Source organism: Cyanistes caeruleus, unplaced genomic scaffold (assembly GCF_971803275.1).
Source record: "Cyanistes caeruleus unplaced genomic scaffold, bCyaCae1.hap1.1 HAP1_SCAFFOLD_87, whole genome shotgun sequence".
Classification (NCBI taxonomy): Eukaryota; Metazoa; Chordata; class Aves; order Passeriformes; family Paridae; genus Cyanistes; species Cyanistes caeruleus.
This window is the reverse complement of record NW_028255892.1, coordinates 1416272-1435363: the sequence shown is the minus strand read 5'-3', so window position 1 is coordinate 1435363 and position 19092 is coordinate 1416272. Positions and strand designations below refer to the sequence as shown.

At 50.9% G+C, this 19092-nt stretch overlaps 2 protein-coding genes across 2 annotated transcripts in view; both read right to left on the bottom strand.

The window, feature by feature from the left end:
- Positions 1–19092, bottom strand: part of LOC147646696 (uncharacterized) — a 399719-nt gene that overhangs the window by 254420 nt on the left and 126207 nt on the right. The gene's annotated exons all lie outside the window — the stretch shown is intronic.
- Positions 1821–15571, bottom strand: LOC147646700 (serine/threonine-protein kinase PAK 3-like). Its single transcript, XM_086873100.1, has 15 exons — positions 14978–15571; positions 13280–13317; positions 12705–12836; positions 11088–11222; positions 10474–10815; positions 9938–10027; positions 9364–9538; positions 7821–7884; positions 7076–7124; positions 6585–6697; positions 5875–5992; positions 5352–5451; positions 4691–4887; positions 3203–3340; positions 1821–2086 (listed from the first exon to the last, which is right to left on the bottom strand). The coding sequence occupies exons 1-15, from the start codon at positions 15252–15254 to the stop codon at positions 1985–1987; spliced, it is 2070 nt and encodes a 689-aa protein (XP_086729226.1). The 5' UTR covers positions 15255–15571; the 3' UTR covers positions 1821–1984.

Sequence of the window (19092 nt, the reverse complement as noted above, 5' to 3'; positions counted from 1 at the left end):
GCTCTTCCCCAGGGCTGTTTCGCGTCCTTTCCTTTCACGGGATGGCATTTGGAAATGTTTCTTCGGCCCTATCAATACACAACTCACTGTCTTACTCACTTTATGCCTGGAAGGTTCGAAGAAGACAATGAAAAGCATAGCATGATTATGATGCACAAATAGTAGTCAAGAAAACAGTACTCCATAGTGTAGGGCCTGTAGAGCAGGGATTTGTTTATTCAACACCAGGAGTGAGGGGGAAGCTCCACCACAAACTCACTTGTCCATTCTTTGCACAGGACAAGCTTTTAAACTTTTTAAATTTAATGGGCACATTCTACTTTCCTAAGCTTCATATTTTCTAATTCCATGATTGTGGAAGCCCTTGCAGCAGGGCTCTGCATGAAGTAGTTGTCAGCCTCCTGGTGGTTGTTTTGGATGAAGGCTCAGGGGCTAGCTGAATTCAAAAGGCCTTTTTGTTACACTTCAACACTTCCCTTTTCTGGGAATTCAACACAAACTTATAGTCAGTAAGTTCTGCAAGTTCTCTTGCTGCGTGAGGCCACATTGTGTCTTTCATTCAGCAATTCATGAAGAAAACACAAATTGCCTACTGAGACCCTTCTGCTCCCTCTCAAATCACTACTCAAGAACAAGCCTCAGGCACATGCCCATAGTCCCTCTCTGCCAGCAGCTCCGAGCTGCATTGCACAGTGCTTGCTGTGCCCCAGAGAGCACCAAGCAGGCTGGCCTGGTGCCCCTGAATATTTCTGCAAAACCCTCTGCATTTCACACCTTTGCTGTGGCTCAGTGCAGAGCTCCAGGATTGCAGGCGCTTGGTCCCAGAGCTGTGTGAGGCACTGGCTCGTGCAGATGTGCCCTGACTTGCTGTCAGTGCCTCACGCTGGCCTCGGTTCCCCTGGCAGAAATGCCATGCCTGAAGGACACTGCCCTGTGCTGGAGCCTGCGGAGCAGCCCGGCTCCCTCCCCCTGTGCCCAGAGTGCTGCACACACTGCTGACCATTGCCAGGAGTTCCAGGGCAGGCGGCAGAAGAGCAGCAATGGTCAGGCAGGGCAGCAGCCCTGGGCTGCTCTTTGCCTTTCTCTCCTCCTGTGCAGACTCCAGACAGCCCATGGCACCAGTGTGTGCTGTACCCAGCACGGCGCCGCTTCCCCTCAGGAGCAGCCAGCTGCCAGCTTGGCTCTGAGAGCGGAGGATTTGCCTGGTGCCAGCAAGAGGCAGCCAGGGCCAGGCTGCTGCCTCTTGCAGCTCCAAGGGCCTCCTTCCAGCCTGCCTGTGCCGAGGCTCAGGCTTCTCCGGGCTCTGCCAGGGCTCTGCTGGGGCTCCAGCCTGGCCAAGGCCGGGCCCGCTCTCACCTCACAGGCGCTGACAGCTCTGCACCACAGGAGACCTTGCACAGCACCCTCACTGCTCTTTCTGCTTTCTCTCTTCAGCCAGACTCTCCTCCAGCCAAAGAGATTTCTCTTAGGGATACAAATCCAAGTGGCAGGAACCCAAATACTCTCGAGTCACATCTGCACAGCCTGCATCTGCACGGGATGTTTGCGTTGCACCGCTCCTCCTTTGGTTTTTCCTGCAAATGCCATTGCTGTTTCTGCCTCAAATAGAAATGCCAGAGCTGGGCAAAACTTGGCCAGGTGGCCATATTCCAAAGGCAGTGTGGTCTGGAGAGGATGAATGAAGAGGAGCCTTCCCCCCTTACAAACTGTACCAAAGAAGCCATCAATGTCACTTTCCACCTCTAAGAAAAAACTGACAATTCAGGAGGAAATGTTGAGCTTTCTCACAGGGTCAGAAGGAGAGAAATGTTCCAAAGGAGTTGAGATTTTAGAAATTTTATTTAAAATCCTACTCTACAATCCTACACTACAATCCTACACTACAAACCTACACTACCATCCTACTCTATAATCCTACTCTATAATCCTATTCTACAACCCTACTCTATAATCCTACTCTATGTTGGTCATGGAGAAGACAGTTCTAAATTAATTGTTGCATTCCTGCCTCCTCCTTCCACTTCTTCACAGCAACTATGAGAGGTGCCAGGCTGGACCCAGGCATGGCCGATGTTATAAATTGATGCTGCAGGAAGGAAAAGAAAACAACAAGAAAGCATGATTTTCCAAGCTAAGAGCTTCAAAGGCAGGGGAATACTTTTTAAATGGAAAGGGGATTGAGTCAGAGTAGGTCAGGAGCATGGGGCAAGAGTGGCACAGGTTGCCCCAAGAGCTGGTAGGTGGCCCACCCCTGGAAATATCTGAGGTGTGAGTATCCTGATCTCTTGAAAGATGTCCCTGCTCATTGCAGGACACAGACTAGATGACCTTTCCATGTCCTTGTGTGTTAGTTTGAGATGAATTGACATTTAGGGAAAGAAGTAAGAAACCCCGCACGGAAGTGATTTCTTTGAGAGAAGCTGCTGGGAGCTTCCCCTGTGCCTGAGACAGGCCAATGGCTGGCTAGTTCTGAGAACTGACAACATTTTGCACCATTTAGAAATGAGATGTGCCTCAGTGATGATGCACATTTTGAAAACCACCAGCCCGGGCACTGGCCCTCTTTGCTTCCGGAGCCCGAAGGTAACGGAGCTCTGGTGAGGCCGGCCCTGCTCGCCCACGGCCTGTGCTCCTGGGGGAGGCCGGGCCAGAGCCCAGCGGCTCCCGGGTGGGGGATGGAGGCTGCGGGACCCCGGCCCCAGGCTGGGCCAGGCCACGGCTGCTGACATCTTGCCCACACTAAACCCTCTCCCCGGCGTGCAGCGACGGCTCCAGGCCGAGCCTCCCCTCCCAGCGGCTCCCGGGCAGAGAGAGGGGCCCAGCACAGCCTGAAATCCAACACCGTGACTGCCATGACCTGGGTGAGATTGAACCCTTTCACTGCACAGATGAGACCTTTCTTATTCTTGTGGGCCTGATAATAAAATTTGTTATTCCTTTGAAGTTTGAAGCCTGTTTTGCCCTTCTCCTAATCCATAGCTCCCAGCAAGAAATGAGTAAGTGCCCTGGTGATTTTAGCCAGCGCTAAAACCCAGCACTCCCTGCCAGCCCAGCCCAGTCTAGGATTGCTCCCCACTGTCAGCTGAACAGCACCAAGGTTGGAAGGGAGGAGGATGGGGGCTCATCTGATGCCTTGGATTTCAGTGGAGGAGGAGCCCATCCCTGGGACACTGTTTCACCTGCAGCCCTTTTGGCATTTTACCTGCAGCAGCTCCTTGGCAGACCAGCGCTGCGCCTCGCCTTTCTGCAGGCAGCAGCTCAGGAAGTCACGCAGCAAAGGCGAGAATTGCTCGGGCTGCCGCAGCTGTGGGCTCCCTTCTGTGGCTATGTGGAATTTAGCCTGGGGAAAAAGGAAACACAAGGCTCCACCTGCTTCTTTCCCATCTGGAACTGCTCTCCCAGAGCCCATTGTTTCAGCTCCACTCTGCAGTGGCAGTTTTTGCCCTGGCAGAGAGGCAGACATGACTTTCCTGTAGCATTTGGATGACGACTTTCCTGTATCATGAAAAAACCCAAGCCCCAAAGCCACAGCTTTGCCAACATCCAGCAGATCTTGCCTTGGCAGCTGATTTCATTGCCTGCTCTAGTTAGTGGCAACTACATCAGCAAATACATGTTTCCTTCTCAAAGGATTCCCAGCAGCTTGGCAGCCTTTTTGGAAGAGGGATTATGCTATTCTCACTAACTCTACTATTTCCAAGGATTCTTATGTGAAAAGAATCTCTGCAGTGCTTGTTGGTCCCTTAAGCACAGCCGCCATGAAACAAAACTCTTCAGGCTTTTTGTCTTGTTCTTGAAAATGATGGTAATTGGAAGAAAAGAAAGGAAATGCAGCAGGTGTTCCTCAGGGAAGGAAACAAATCTTTGGAATCTCATTTTCAACACAGACACATTAAGATGCCTCCACAATTGTAGTGGGTTGAAAATGCCTGTTTGGGCACACAGGAACCACCTGCAGCTCTGTCTCTCAGTACTCTGAAAATTTCAGGTTCCCTTATGTGGCAAAAGGAAAATATTCACGGTGAAATCAGAAGTGTCATCCCTGTGGTAACCCTGTGCTCGTTGGATTCTCAAGTCAATGCATTAACGCTGTGCCCATCCCAGAAAGTGCCAGGAAACAAACAGGAGGTTTTGGCAGGCTCTCCCCGTCACCAGGCTCCAGCTTGGTGATATGGAGAAAGTGGCTTGGGTTAGGAAAGAAGGTGGTCACTGAGTGTCTCAGCAGCACTGCACAAGAAGCAGAAGAGACTCTGGCTTTACAGCCTCATCTCCAGGTTTCAGGCAAGTTTCCCTGTGAGAAGAATGGGGCTGCACTTCTTCTCTCAAAAGCACTGTTTTAGAAACTTGGTTTGCTTTGAGTTTCTTTGCTTCATTTCTGGAAAGATATCACCAGCTCTGAGATGCTTGTTTCCTATTCTTGGGGCCATCTACACAGCCAAAAGAGCTGGAACGACTTCTAAGGCAAAGCAAAATGCTGCCTGAGAATGGAGATGGTTTGGGCGAGGTAAGGCTTGAGTTCCCCCCCTGCTGCAATCAAAGCTCCAGCAGATGCTGATGTGCTGCAGGGCCATTTGTAGAAGGGGCCTTGGTGGAAGTACTTCCAGCAGATGGCCATGGGATTTTGTGCAGTGAGCAGAGAACACGGGACAGGTGAGAAAGACAGCGGGATCAGAGAGTATTTGCTCCTTACCGATTGAGCAGTGAAACTGTCATAAGGAGTTTTTTGTTCGGCCATTTCAATTGCCACAATTCCAAAAGACCACACGTCCACTTTGGGGCCATATGGTTGACGCTTCACCACTTCAGGTGCCATCCACCAAGGAGTCCCGGTCACCGAGCACCGCTGATTTTGCTCAGGGGTGAGCTGAGCAGAAAGGCCAAAATCAGCTGAGGAGAAAGCAAAATACTCTTTTAATTTTAATACTCTCAATTAGGAAACCAAGCCAGAGAATTCCCCAGTGGAAGTTTGAGAATGTGCAGTTGAATTTCCTGGACAACACTCCCTGCTCTCTTTCCTTAGGGCTTTAGCCAAGGCAATATGAATTGGCTACTTCAAACATCCCCCCATTTCTTACACTTCCTCCAGCAGTGCCTTTTGTTCCCCTGAAGGTTTAGATTGCAGCTCCCTCCCTCTGGCAGGAACACACACAGACACACACAGAGCAATAGCACTCTTGGCTGCTTGTGGTTCCTTGTCATAGCTGTGTGCACCCTGCAACTGTGCCTTCAGCCCACAGCAGGGGGGACCCCTGCACTGCCAGCAGCAGCATTTTTGGGGAGCTGGCAGTCACTGAAAGCAGCCCCACACCCCCCATTCCTGGAAGGCTGAAGCTGAGCAAGAATACACTGACCCAGCTTGACAGAGCCGTCGGTTCTGAGAAGGATGTTGTTGCTCTTGACATCTCGATGGATCACGTGGTTGGAGTGAAGAAAATCCAGTCCTTGCAGGCACTGAGAGAGAAAAGAGAACCAGGGGGGCAAAAAGTAGTGCTGTGAGTTCATCGCACAAGCAAGGAAACAGCTGTGGAAGGTTCCCTTTGCAGGGGAATGGGGAGGAATGGCAGAACACAGCGCCATTGAGAGCAAGAGCCTGCTGCTCCAACAGGAGCAGAGCAGCACCTTTCTCAGTGGAGAACTGCAAATGCCAGTGCATGAGACAGAGATAGAATACAAGAGCAGGGGACAAGAGTACAGGAAGTGAGTCCAGTGAGTGTAGGGGCACTGGCAGACAGTTCCCTTGAGATGCTCTTGCTTGCCCATAGCCTAGCAGCAACACAGAAACCAAGCCTGGCCCATGAAATCCCTCCCGTTCTGAGCCCCTGTTTCCCAGACAATGCAGCTCAAGGCCTTGGAAGCACAGATGGGATCCCTGACCTCCCGACTGACAGCTGCAATCTCTCCTTCAGACATTTGAATCTCGTCGATGAGATCTCTCAGAGTGCCTCCGTCCATGTACTCCATCACCAGCCAGAGTTCCTCATGCACAAGGTAGCTGAAAAAAGGAAACAAGGCCATGCAGGTGAACATGCACGGCTAGGTTGGTTTTTTGCTTGAGTCTTGTTTCTGGGTGCCTTGGAGACAAGGGCAGAAGAAAAGGAATAGACATTGCCTCTAGGCTGTGCAGTGTTTGCAGTCTGTGCTGTCTCAAGGAGAAAGGCAGTTTAGGAAGAGCCCAGATAAAAAACCTGTCACGCATGGCATTTCTGGAAATAAGCACCTAGTCTTCCTGGCATGCACAGCAATGGAAAAGAGGGGCAACAATGCAAGGGCAATCCTCTCTTGGATGGTTCATCAGCATTTAAGAAACTTGAAAAACTCAAGCCCAAAGAACTGTGGAGGAAATTAACTTAGAAGGTATTGAATTCTTAAGATAGGGCTGATGCAGTGTTTTGAACAATTTTCAGTCTGCATTTGCCAGGGTGGATTCATGCAGACAAAATGCAGTCTCTTCCCATCCATTGGAGATAAGTAGAGAAATAATCATTAACAGCTCTATTTCCTGCCACTGACCAAAGTGGGTTTTTAAGCTCTCATGCTTGTAGTATGTAAAGAAACATTCAAGGGATAGGACCGTGACCACTCACCTGGCTAAGTAATTCACGATCCTGGGACTCCTATTGCTCTCCATGATCCTGATTTCATTCATGGTTAGTATCTTCCTACTCACTCCTTGCACATTTATTTTCTTGATGGCCACCTCAAATGACATTGAAAAGGAGTAATTTGAGAAAATTGGTAGCATGAGACCACAACACACATGGAGCAAGTGATTTTGGAATGGCACAGCCAAGCTGTGCCAAAGTGCCTTGTGATTAGACCTCATCACTGGAGTAATTAGGGAGTGACATTCCAACAGCCCATTTCTCTGCGCCCTTGGGGGTCAGTTACAGGACATGTGGCCACTGGCGATTTGCCTTGTCCACAAAGCCTGTTCCAAGTGCAATTTGCAGGCTGGCTCCAGTCTGTGCTTCTTGTGCCTTTTCAGCACAGCTCTCCTCAAAGCTCCAGCCACAGCTGTCAGCAGTGGGGAAAGGCCTGGAGAGCAGCAGAGGCTGCAGGGGCTGTTGACATTTACCTCTCCTCCTGTTGCAATGTCAAGTGCTCTGGAAACCTCTCCAAAACCCCTGGAAACAAAACAGCAGCAAAGGAAGGAGAAGCCATTTAGATCTTGCAGTGGAAGCCAGTCCAGACAGGAGAGCTCTGCTGTAAATGCCTAAAAGCTGCAGGTTGCAGGAGGGGTCTGCCAGAAGGCAGATGATGCATTTTCCCCTCAAGTGCCTGGGCACTGGGCCTGTTCCTGAAGCCTTGGGCTTTACTGCCTCAGCTCCAAAAGGCAGCTTATTCCTTCATCTCGGCTATCAGCTTCTAAACTGTGCAATTCTAATCCTGAGCATGGAGTACTTCCTTTAGCAAACTCTTGGAGAGAAATGTTCCTGAGAACTGTTATCTGACAGCTCTCATTGGGGGTAGGTTGTGCTTTCAGGCAAGCAAGATTCTTCTCCTTTCATTAGTGTGGCCAGATGATTTGGAGACATCCAAAAATGCGAAGAAAATGAATCCTGAGCTGTCCCACACTTGAGAGACAAGCAGATTTCCCAGGTTCTGTTCCTTGCTGCAGGCAAGACCTTGGCAGCATGGAGATGTCTTTGACAATGCCTTCTGAGCACACTTGACAAATTCTGGTCAGTACTGAGAGATGGGGCAGACTAAGCCCGCTGTCTAAACATGTGGACAACTTGTCTGACTTCCCACTTGATGGATATTCCCCCAGTGAAACACCTGGCCCGTGGCTGTGTAGAAGTGACTGTGGTTGGACTCACCCGCTGCCAAGACTTTCCAGTTCAATGTATTTTGTGATGGGATTTTCCTTGTTCACCATTCTCCCTGAGGGAAACAAAATGCAAGATGCTGACTTTCAGGCAGAGATCCCAACTTGCAGGAGATGCCAAAGGCAGCCCCGCTGTCTGGGGCTCTGAACCCTCTGTGGTCAGCTGGGCAGCAAGCACAGCAGCAACAAGACAGGCAGTTGTGCAGTACAAATGGCCAGCAGAGAGACTGATTTTGTCCAGTCCTTGGAAGGAAATGAAGCGCAGAGAGCACAGCAGGGCACAGCACAAGGCTGGCAAAGGCCAAGCATGAGCACTGACAAGCAATGGCAAGAAGACACAGCCAGCCTGAGCCCCTGACAAGCTGTGGCCCCCGTTCAGGACACACCAGCATTGCCTTGGAGATCAGACACAGCCAGGTGCAGATCAAGGCCCTTTTGTGTCCCAGCAGGTGAAGGTAGACACCAAATCAGCTGGGATCTTTTCTCAGCCCCACCAGGTCTTTTCTGAGAGCACAGCACTGGCAGCTGTTATGGGCAAGAAGCAGATTAAATGGGTTGTGCTGCAGAATCACAAAGGGCTTGATGTGTTTTTCCAGAGACTGATCTGAGCAGGGCTTGGGCCAATAGGTAGGATTCTAAGAGTCATGGGAATGGCTGGGAATCAGGGATGAAAAAGTGCCATGGATCTGAGGAATACACAGCACAGGGGCTGCAGGCTCACTCCTGAGAAATGCCTGCAGTGCTGTTTTATCTGATCACACCATGTGGATGTGTCTCTTGGACACATCTTTATAAGAATAAAACTAGGATATTAATGACAGATTGTTATACAAATATCTGTTTCTTCATTGTGGGCCCAATGAAAACATCTCTTGCTCTCTGTTTCTGCTGTCACCTGATGTTCTTTCAAACGAGTCCTCACTGACAAAAATACAGCATTCTCACAAAAACCTTGTAGATGTAGTAGAGGCAATAAATACAGTCCTAAAAATGACAGCAGTAAGACACATGGGGCAGAACAGCTCTTTCAGGATGGAGAAAAAACAAACTCTACCAAAAAACACCAAATCTGAAACCAAAAAGGATAAAAACTGAAAACTAAAAACGGAACCACAACAAAAAGACAAAACCACAAAACCAATCAATATCTCTGAAGTCTTTTGGTTCTGACAAGCGGTGGGAAGTCTGGAGTCTAAGGAGAATCTAGGAATCAAATATTCTGTTCAGTTTGGCCACTAGCACACAGAACTTGCATAGATCATTTGCTGGGCCACAGCCTTCTGCTGATCCGAGAACATTTCCTGCTTCTGCCTTTAGTGGCAAGGGAATGCCAGGCAAAGCCGAGCCAGTCCAAGCTGCCCTCAGAGGCAGCAGGAACAGCCAGAGCGCTCTCTCGCTGCCTCAGAGCACAGCAGTTCCTGTGGGGAGTCCTAAATGTCTCTGGGACACCAAAGTGAGGAGGATCATTTGCTACAGCTCTGCTGGCACATGCACACAATACACTGTCCCTCAGACAAGAAATACACCAGACGTACTCAGTTGCTCCACGAAGTCTCCCTGGCTCTCCTGGAGCTGAGCAGCAGATGTGTCACTGCTGGAAATGGACAAACTGCCCCGGCTCCACTGCTCAGCTTGGGCAACAAAGGCTCCTTTAGATGCTGCTGCTGCTGCTGCTGCTACAGCAGATTGAATGGAAGAGCCTGTGTAGATCTGCGAGAAGAAAGGAGTTTGTGTCAGAAAGCTGGCTGGCAGAGATTACCCCGAGTTCCCTTTTCAAATGCAAGCCCTTAGGAAGTTGCTGTTAGCCACATGCAAAGCTCATCAACTGGATTTTTTGGATGCCCGCTTCTGGAACCAAATGGTCAAAACCCAAGGTTGGTTTTAATGAAGTTGATGGCCAGTTTCATATTCCATTTTCCTGGATTTTCTGAAGGATGACTGCAACAACGACCATTGCACTTCCTCCCAAGGATCCCTTTCCCCCTCCAAGGGCTGCAGACACATTTGCAGCTCCTTGTTCTAATGTTGGAGCTCCTCCCCCTCAGTCCTCTTTTCCTGCACCATCTTCAGAATGTGCTCAGCCTGCAGCACTTGTGCTTGGGACAGTACCTGTGCCTCCCGCCGACCTTGGGGCTCTTCATCAGCCGGCATTTGCTGGAAGCCTTCGCAGGCTGCCAGGTGAGATATCAACACGTCCACCTCAAGTCAAAGAGAACAAAGCAGTCAGAGACCACAGCTTGTCCCTGTGTGCCAAGGCTCATTGACTGTGAGCAAAGGGAAAGAGCAGCACAGCAGCAGATTCACCAAGGCATACAGACAGCTTGCAGCTTGTATTCCAAATCTGTCTGGGAGACTGTGTTCACTTGCAAAAAGCCCTGAAGAAACAAGGAGAGCAGGAGCAGGCCAGCAGGAATCCCTTGAGATGAGTGCTGGCAAAAGGGGCAAATGACTGGTGCCACTGTCCAGGGCAGCAGCTGAGATTGAGCACAGCAGGAAATGTCCTTCCAAGCAGCTGGGATAGACACTACAGCAGGATGGCACTGAGAGGCATCAGCCCAGCCCCCTGCTGCTCTGCAGAGGAAAGGCAAGAAGGGCAGAAAGCACCAGACTGCAGTGACTGCTGTGCCTATCGCTCTTTCACTCACTCGATTTTCTAGAGCCTCTTGCTGCTGAGCGAGGAGATGGAATTTCTCTTCGATTATTCTTCTTTCTTCCTCCAGCCTCTCCTCCCTTGCCCTGATCCTAGCCTCAGTTTCCTGCAGCTCTGCCAGAAGCTCCTCATTAGAGGCCTGTGAAGAATGACAGAGAGGAATTTCCATGAGTGGAGTGTCGGCCACACTTTCACTCACCTGGTTCTGTTGATTTCCTCTCTGCCAGGGGAGATTCATCTCCTCTTTGATGCTTCTGTCTTCCTCAGGCCTCCTCTTCACTGCCATGATGGCCCTCGGAGCTTCGGGCAGCTCTGCCTGGGGCTCTGCCTCGATGTTCTGTACACACAAATGGAGAGCAAGTGCCTGGGAGCTGCCATCAGGCTCAGCTTCTTCCTCAGTTTCAGCCTCAAAATCACACTCATTCAGTCACTGCTTTCTGCTTCCCTACCCACCTCTGCTTCCACTGTAACCTCCTGTCCCGCTGCTGATCTCTGCAGAGGCTCTTTGCTTTCAGGGCCTCTGGCACTCGTGGCCTGCTCAGTCCCAAGAGCTGCGTTTTATGCCCCTCTTCCTGCCCTTCACTCTGTCCCCTGCTGGGTCAGGCTTACCTGGCCATTCTCCAGTGGCTCTTCCACCTGCTGCCCCAGCTGCTCTTCCTGCTCTTGGGCTGGGAACAGCTCTCCCTCAGGCTGGCACGGCCGTCCTGATAAAACAATCTGCTCCTGCTCTTTCTCTGGATGGACCTGCAGAGAAAGCAAGAGAAGATGGGCTTCAGCTTCTCATCCAACATTTGTGGGCCAAGACTCAAAGACTGATGGGCTCCCACGTTCCCAAAGCTCAGTGCTGCTGCTCTCCTGCCTTGTTCTCTGCCCGTGGGGAAGCACAGATTCCAAAGTGACCCTGGCAGTGCAATCAGGGCCCATCTGGCACTGAATCTCCAACAGACTCTTGGGCAGCTGACAGGAAATGTGGGGCATTTCTCAAGGGCCTCCCTCCCCTTCTGCTGTGTCCTGCTTGTCTCTCCCTAGTGACTGACAGCCAGCCCTGTCCCACAGCTCCATCCTAGCTCTGCAGGGGCTTCCTGGGTGAGCTCAGCCCTTGGGAGAGACACTGCTGGAGTTCATGTTCTTTTCAGGCCTGCCCTGCCACTCCTGCCCTTCTGACATCTACACTCTTGTTAGAAATCCTGCTCATTCAGGAGACAAGGATGTGTGCAATTGGATCCTCTGCTGCAGGTCAGAGAGCCTCTATGGCCACCTCAGGATATGGAAGAGGACCAAGGTGTTTCTCCTCCCTCTTTTGTCAGCTGAGAATTCTGAGTGGCACTGACAGAGATCCTCAAAAGGCCCCACCAACAAATTAATTGACACACCCCTAGGGATGCCAATGAAGGAAGCCATGGGTCATGTAATGCATGTATGACCAAAGTCAGCAAAAACCACCTAAAACATGGAATAGTCCCACCTCACTAGGACAGGCAGAAATTTATAGGTTAAACAGGGAGTGTCAGGACAGAAGAGGCAGGAGGAGGAAAACAGCTCTGAGGAGAAAAAACAACCATCTCTAAAGGGGTTCTTAGCAACACAAGACAGCACTCAAGGACTTGCAGCTTTGCCCCCACACTAGGCTCCAATGCAGTTTCCAAAGCTGCAGACTTCACCACAAAACGTATCAAGAGAAACTTGCCACTTGTGGATTTTGCCTCAGAAGAAGGGTTCAGAACTACACAGTTTGTTTCTTTGGCCACACAGGACAAGAATGGCCGGCCACAGTTTCATGGACAACACAATCATCTCCTTGCAGCTTATCAAAAGCCAAAAGACAGGTGGCCTAAAAGACTCTGCAGAAGTGAAGAATTACTCCAGAAAACTGCAGAACACTTCTCCAGGTCATCCAGAGGTTTCCAAAAAGGGACAGCAAACAAAGCAAGCCCTGTGAGCCCCAGAAATGCCGTGTGAGCCCTTGGCCATGGCTTGGCAGAAGCCAAGAGACAGAGCTTCCCTGAGCCAAGCAGCCAGCTGCTCACCCGCAGGCAGCAGCGCTTTGGGGCCTCAGCACGACGGCTCAAAGCCCAATTTCCAGCTGCCACGGGATGGGGGAATGGCTGGGTGCTGGCAGGACTCCAGCACTCAGCATCCTCAGCCAGCAACAGCAAGTGCTGGCTGCTCAGAAACTTGCAGCTCTGCCTTGCACTAAAGACAGCAGCACCCAGCACTGGCACTTACTGTCTGGGCATGGTCAGGCTGGGCTGTGACCACAGCTGGAGGCTCGTGCTCCTTTTGCTCATTTTGCTCCTCTTTGGCCTCTTCTCCAGGAGCAGAGGGAGCCCCAGCAGAGTCTGCTCTTGCTTCTGGGCTCTGTGGACAGATGGTGGAGTTAGGGACAGGCAGCTCCCTATCATTTAGAACCTTATTTCTCTTCAGCTCTATTTCTACAACCAGCTCTACCAAGCACAAATCATCAGCTTTGATAGCAATGGGATTCTAAGTCTCTCCAACTAAATTAAAATGGGTTAATTCAGCCAGACTGCAAATAGTTCTGAATTAGAGAGTTCACCCTGGCTACTATCAGCAAGCAACGTTCTCTCTGCAAAGCTGAGCTTTGAGTTCTTTTAAAGCTCTGCAATGGAAAATTAGGAAATAGCCAACAATGCCTTTGCTATTGCTGTTGTAAACATGGAAATGGATCTTCTTTCAGCCCACCCAGCTGGCCCTCTGCACTCTACTGCCACAGGCCAAGCTCACAGTTCCCTGCACAATTCTGAAACACCAGGAACATCAAATGTTCCTTTCTGACTCACCTCAGGATCGGTACCTCTGAACACACGGGTCAGATGACCTGCAGTGGGCAAGGAAAATGAACCAAATTCTTTGAGAAAACTGGAGAGAACCGTGGCCTATTTAGAGCAGCATCTGAGAAGATCTCCCAGTCTGCATTTTCAAAGGTGTCCTGCTTGACTGGTGTGGTTTAAAGCAGCAACTAAAAAATCACTAGAAAACTTACTTATTTCTTGCTGTGAGATATAGATTAGAACAAGAGCAAAACAAGCTTAAAACTTAAATGGAATAAAGAAAGTTTATTTACAAAAACTACAAGAATAAGAAACCAGAATGAAACTTCCAGAACAACCCTTTTCTCCCCCACTACCCAACCATTCCCTTGTTTACATGACAACATGGAGACAAAAAACTTTGGATCTTTGGTGTTTACAACAGTCCCAATTCCTGCTGGAGTCTTTTCATCAGTCTTTGTAGAGAAATAGAAGTCTTCTTCTGCTATCTATGGAGTTTTTCACATGAAAACTATTTTTCTTCATAGCTTTCTATTTCTCTGATGCCAGCTGCCCTGAAATCTGCCATCAGTTGTCTCCTCCCATTTGCCATCACTCTGAGGTGTGTTATGGGTCATGAGTCTAGGGATGTCATTTTTATGAATGAGTTATTCAAAGGCAAAAGTTCTCTATCTGTTTTTGTGAGCCCTCCTGGAAACAGAAGTTTTCTCTTTTTACTTCTTAAAAGCCACAAATCTTCAACTCTTACTTCTCCCCCTCTGTTCCAGCATCTCACAGTGTCACAACTACTTCATCATTTGCTCAAAATCCACACTTGGAAACACTCCATTCCTCCCAATATACTCTGTCATGAATTAAAGGCGGTTTTTTCAGAATATTACTGTCCATCTCCAGCTTTAACAGAAAAATATTTCAGCTTATTAAAGCATCTCCTTATTTCTCTTCCCCCTCTCAATTTAATTTGTTTCTTCACTCTCTTTGATGGGTTGATGGTTGATCACTCCCTCTCTCTCTCTCTCTGGGACAAAAGGATTAATCTGCAAGTCTCATGCAGGCAGTAAAAGAGTTAAAATCTTGCTAAAGCTGCAGATGTTGATGGTGTCAGGTTTCAGTTCAGTGGCAGAAACTGCAAACCAAGTCAGGCCGGCCGGCTCCGTTTCTCCCCCCACCCCGCCCTCTGCAGCCTTGTCCGGCCTGGAGGGGGGGAGGAGGCCGAGACAGAGCCCTGTGACCTCGTCAGAAGCCAGAAACCAAAAAGAGCAAGAAATTCCTGGCCTCACATCTTCAGGTGGTGTTCACAGGTTGATCTCACTTCTCAATAGTTAAAACCGCTGCCAATTCTCACCCATGGCCAGGAATTAGTCAGGAGAAAAAACTCCCATCAGCCTCCAGCAGTTTCAACTTCCCGAGCTCTCAGAGCTATCTTAAAAGTAAAGTCACCCCAAGAGATTGAGCCAGCAAAGTGAGGAAATGCCAGACTCTGCTGCCACAGGCTCTCCCGTGGAGGGAACAGAAGCCCTGCAAATGCTGCCCGCAGCCCCCTGGCTACAGACACCCCGTGTTTTGCTGAAGGTGTTGACAGGAGCTTGACCAAACCAGGGGCATCCTCATGGTCTTTGTGTTTCAATAGCAACCCGGTCACTAAGAAAGAGCAGGGAGACCTACAAAAGCCAGCTCAGGTTCCAGCCAGGGAAAACCTCTACTTACGTGCCAGGTTGGTCAGATAATAGCCGGCATAGCCAATGCCATAAATGGCGCAAACGGCAACAGCGAGCTGCTCCATCACTGTAGCACTGCTGTGCCAGTTTGCACACTCTGCTCCACCACAAAAACAAACAAGGCTCCTGTCAGTGTGCAGCTGCCCACTGACAAACGCCTCAAGCAGGAGGATGCTCCTGCACTGAGCAAGCCCAAGAGCTGCTCTGACCCTGAGGCCTTCCGTGCACCAAGGCAACCTTGGGATGTCACCACGACAAGGTGGCATCCATGCCCTGACATCACAAAGCCAATGCTCTGCGCTGCTCTGGGAATTGATGCAGAGCAACCCAACCTTCCCTACAGCAAACACAAAATTGCCTGGGAGCTTCTCCTCTGTCACAAAGTGTCACAAATCCTTTGGTGGGCTGTGGGAAATGGAAAGACAGAAACTTCCACAGATACTGAAGGGTTTGATTGACAGCCTTGGAAGGAGCTTGGGTTCATGCAATGCTAAAGGTTCACAGACGCTGAGTCGAGAATTCATAAGCTTATGTTCCTATAGCTGCAAGTAAGAATATGCCATAAGTAAATAAAAAACTGCATTGAGTGAGATGGTGGAGAGATTTCAACTGTAATTGTGTGATTTTATAGAGTAAGCTATGAATCTAAATATTATCCTAAGAAGCACATGTGTGTAGGTGAGCTAGCAGTGTATTGGGTGAAGAGCAGACACAGTGCAGCAGAACTTGGCAAAGATGAAAGGTGATTAAGTAATAATAAACCTCTTCAATTTAGTGCATTAGCCAAAAATCTCAAATTAGCGAATCTCAGCCACTGCACCAGGCTGAAGCTGAGGATCCCCAGCCAAGCTCAGAGGGAGGAGAACACAGCATTTGTGGGATCCTTTCCAGTCTGACTTGCTTTAGCTGGAGCCTGGGGGAGGAGAGAGCAGGAGAAGGGTTGGCTGAGTCCTCTCCCCTCTGCCTTGCCCTTCTCTGCTGGATCCTCAGTTCATCCCACACCCACCCCAAGACTCCATCCCCATCCTACTGGTGCTGACGGGATTAAAGGAGATAAAGAGGAGATAAAAAAGATAGAGAGGAGAGAAAAAGAGAAGTTTAAATGCAGTTTAAATATGAAAGAAATGCATATGTTAGTGACTGCTGAGAGTTCCAAGGGAGCTGAAGGGTTTGGGAAGGGCCAGGAGCCCGTGAAGGGCTCAGGAGCTGCTGCTGCCGGGAGGGAGGAAATGCACCAATGGCTCCCAGCAGAGTCTGTGCTTTGAGGCTCTTTCCCAAACAGCTGCAGGGGGGAAAGCAGCTGAGTTTGGAGGAAGAGTTTTCTGTGGAGGTTTCCTGTTTGGAGCTGTCACAAGCTTGAGCTGCTCAAGGGAAACGCGGCTCTGCTTCCAGCAGGGCCCAACTGCCCGGGAGCACAACTTGGTTCCCTGGCCCTGAGCCAACGGGCAGCAGCACAAGACACACCAAGAAATGCTCCTCCAGAACATGCCATGAGAAACACAACCTGATTTCATGGCATGAAGGAGCTCTGACAGTCCCACGGGCTCAGGTTTGTTTGTCAGTGAACAGAGCAGGGAAAAGCACAGACACATTCCCTGCACAGGGAATTCACAGGAGGAAAGTGCAGTGCTGGAGGATGTGCTTGGATACAACGTTCCCACGACAGTTTTGGGGATAAAATCGTCAGCAGAGAGAAAAGAAAAAGTCGTACCAAGGGTGGTCTGGGGAGGGCTGGTGCTTCCCGGGAGGCTCCCGAAGCTCAAGAGGACAAAGCCCAGACCTTGTCCAAGCTGCGAGCTGGGTCTGAGCCAGAAACCAGGGGGTGGCAGAGACATTGCTGCTGAAGGGCTTCAGATTGCCAAAGCTAAAGTGTCCAGGATCAAGGAACAACTTGAGGTTATGGAAGTCCCTGTGCCCACGTTCCATCCCCTCATTTCAAACTGAAAGCAGAGTTCCCCTTGTGATTCTGCTTTTTAATAATGAATGTCAAACTTCACAAAATTCCCTTAAAGACCCCATGAAGGTTCACACTGTGAGAGCTCACTCGAGGCAGCCCCAACTCCTGCCCTGGTTCAGTCCCTGTCAAGCCCACTGTGCTTTCCAGCTGCTTTGCTCCAGCTCCCCCCAGATCACCACGAATTCCACTGAACTGAAAGAAATCCAAATCCTCGTGGGTCGGGACAAGGGCAGGGAGAGGTCACTCAGGGATCACCATCAGGGCCACAACAGCCCGACATGGGGAAATGAACTGAACTTAGGACTGAGCAAATCAGACCAGGAGAATGAGGATTAAAATCAATCTTGAGAAACACCTCCTCCCGCTCCTGAACTTTTCTGTCCGGGCCGCTGCTCGCGGGGCACAGAGAGGGGCCCGGCCGTGTCTCTCCAAACCTTCCTGGGAATCACCCCAGTGCCCTCAGCCCTCCATCTGCCCATCCCCGGGGCCTCCCAGTGGCCCCTGTGGCTTTCCCTGTTCATCCCAGCCTCTCCCAGTCCATTCGAATCATCCCAAATGCCCTCCCGGTCCCTCTCACTCCGCCCCGGATCTGCCGCCCCTCAGCCAATCAGCGCGCGTCTCTCTGATGACTCATCAGTTGCCGGGCAGATCCACAGACCCGAGAGCCCCGCGCTGGACTCGGCCGCCCAGTGCCGCGCACTTAATTCCCAGTCCCTCCCAGTGCCACCACAGTCCCGCCCAGTGCCACCACAGTCCCGCCCAGTGCCACCACAGTCCCTCCCAGTGCCACCACAGTCCCGCCCAGTGCCACCACAGTCTGCCCAGTGCCACCACAGTCCCTCCCAGTGCCACCACAGTCCCGCCCAGTGTCACCATAGTCCCGCCCAGTGTCACCATAGTCCCGCCCTGAGGACCCACAGTCCCGCCCAGTGCCACCACAGTCCCGCCCTGAGGCCCCAGAGTCCCTCACACTCCTTTTTAGCCACTCCCAGTCTATTCCTAGTTCATTCTCACTTCACTCCAGATCTCTACACCCTCATCCAGTGTCCCAGTATCCGCTCTGATTTTTTTCAGTGCCACCCCAGTTCCTCCCTGTCCATTCCCAGTCCCTCCCAATGCCACACCACTCCTCTCCACTCTCTCCCAGTGCCCATCCCAGCGTGTCCATCTCGCTGGTGCCCTCCAGCTCCCAGCCCGGCCCCGGCCGCCTGCTCTGCTCCCTGATGGATTTCTCCCCTGCCCACATCCAGCTGAGCTGCTCCCAGGGCCAGCAGCAGCTCTCGGGCCACGTGCTGGCCACTGCCGTGCTCCCCAGCGGGGACTGGAGCCAGCAGCTCCTGGTGCTGCTGGAAACCGCCCCCGGCAATGCGGGCTCAGCTCCAGCTGCCAGGTGGAGCACGGCAGCCTGGAGCACCCCCTGAGCCGGCACTGGGGCACGGCCCGGCCCCCACAGCGCCGGGGGCAGCGGGGGAGGCACTGGGGGGGCCAGAGGGGGATTGGGGTGTGCTGGGAGGAACTGGGAGGGAGTTTGAGATGGCCTGGTTTAAACTGGGGAAGGGATTGAGGTGCTGAGGATGCCTGGGAAGGGGTTTGAAGGATGTTGGGGAGGGTGGGATGGGGTTCTGGGGGTGCTGGTGGACCCTGGGAGGGAGTTTGGGGGTGCTGGGTGTCACAGGGAGGGATTTGAGTGAGCCTGGAGGAGCTGGAAGGAGATTGGGAATTGGAAAGCAGGGATTGGGATGAGGTTGGTTGTGCTGGGCAGAGACTGGGAGGAGTCTTGATGAGTCCTGGTGGGGCTGGGAAGGGACTGGGAGAGGGTCTGGGGGTCCTGGGGAAGTGGGGAGAAATTGGGAGGGGGCTGAGGGATCCTGAGAGGAACAGGAGGGGCTCTGGTGGGTCCTGGGGAGGCTGGGAAGAGACTGGCAGTGATTTACCAAAATAGCAATATTGATCCAGTATCAATATCAATCTGTTAATGGACAAAAAACCTCTCCAACAGTTTAAAGTTACAAAGTGGATGTTTAATCACAGCACTGGGCGAGTGCGGGAGTCACCCCTTAATACGCACTGCAAGCTGACAAAAGATTCCAGTGTCTATTTATTTACAAAAGTCTTAAATATCCAAAATACTAATACATATTAATACC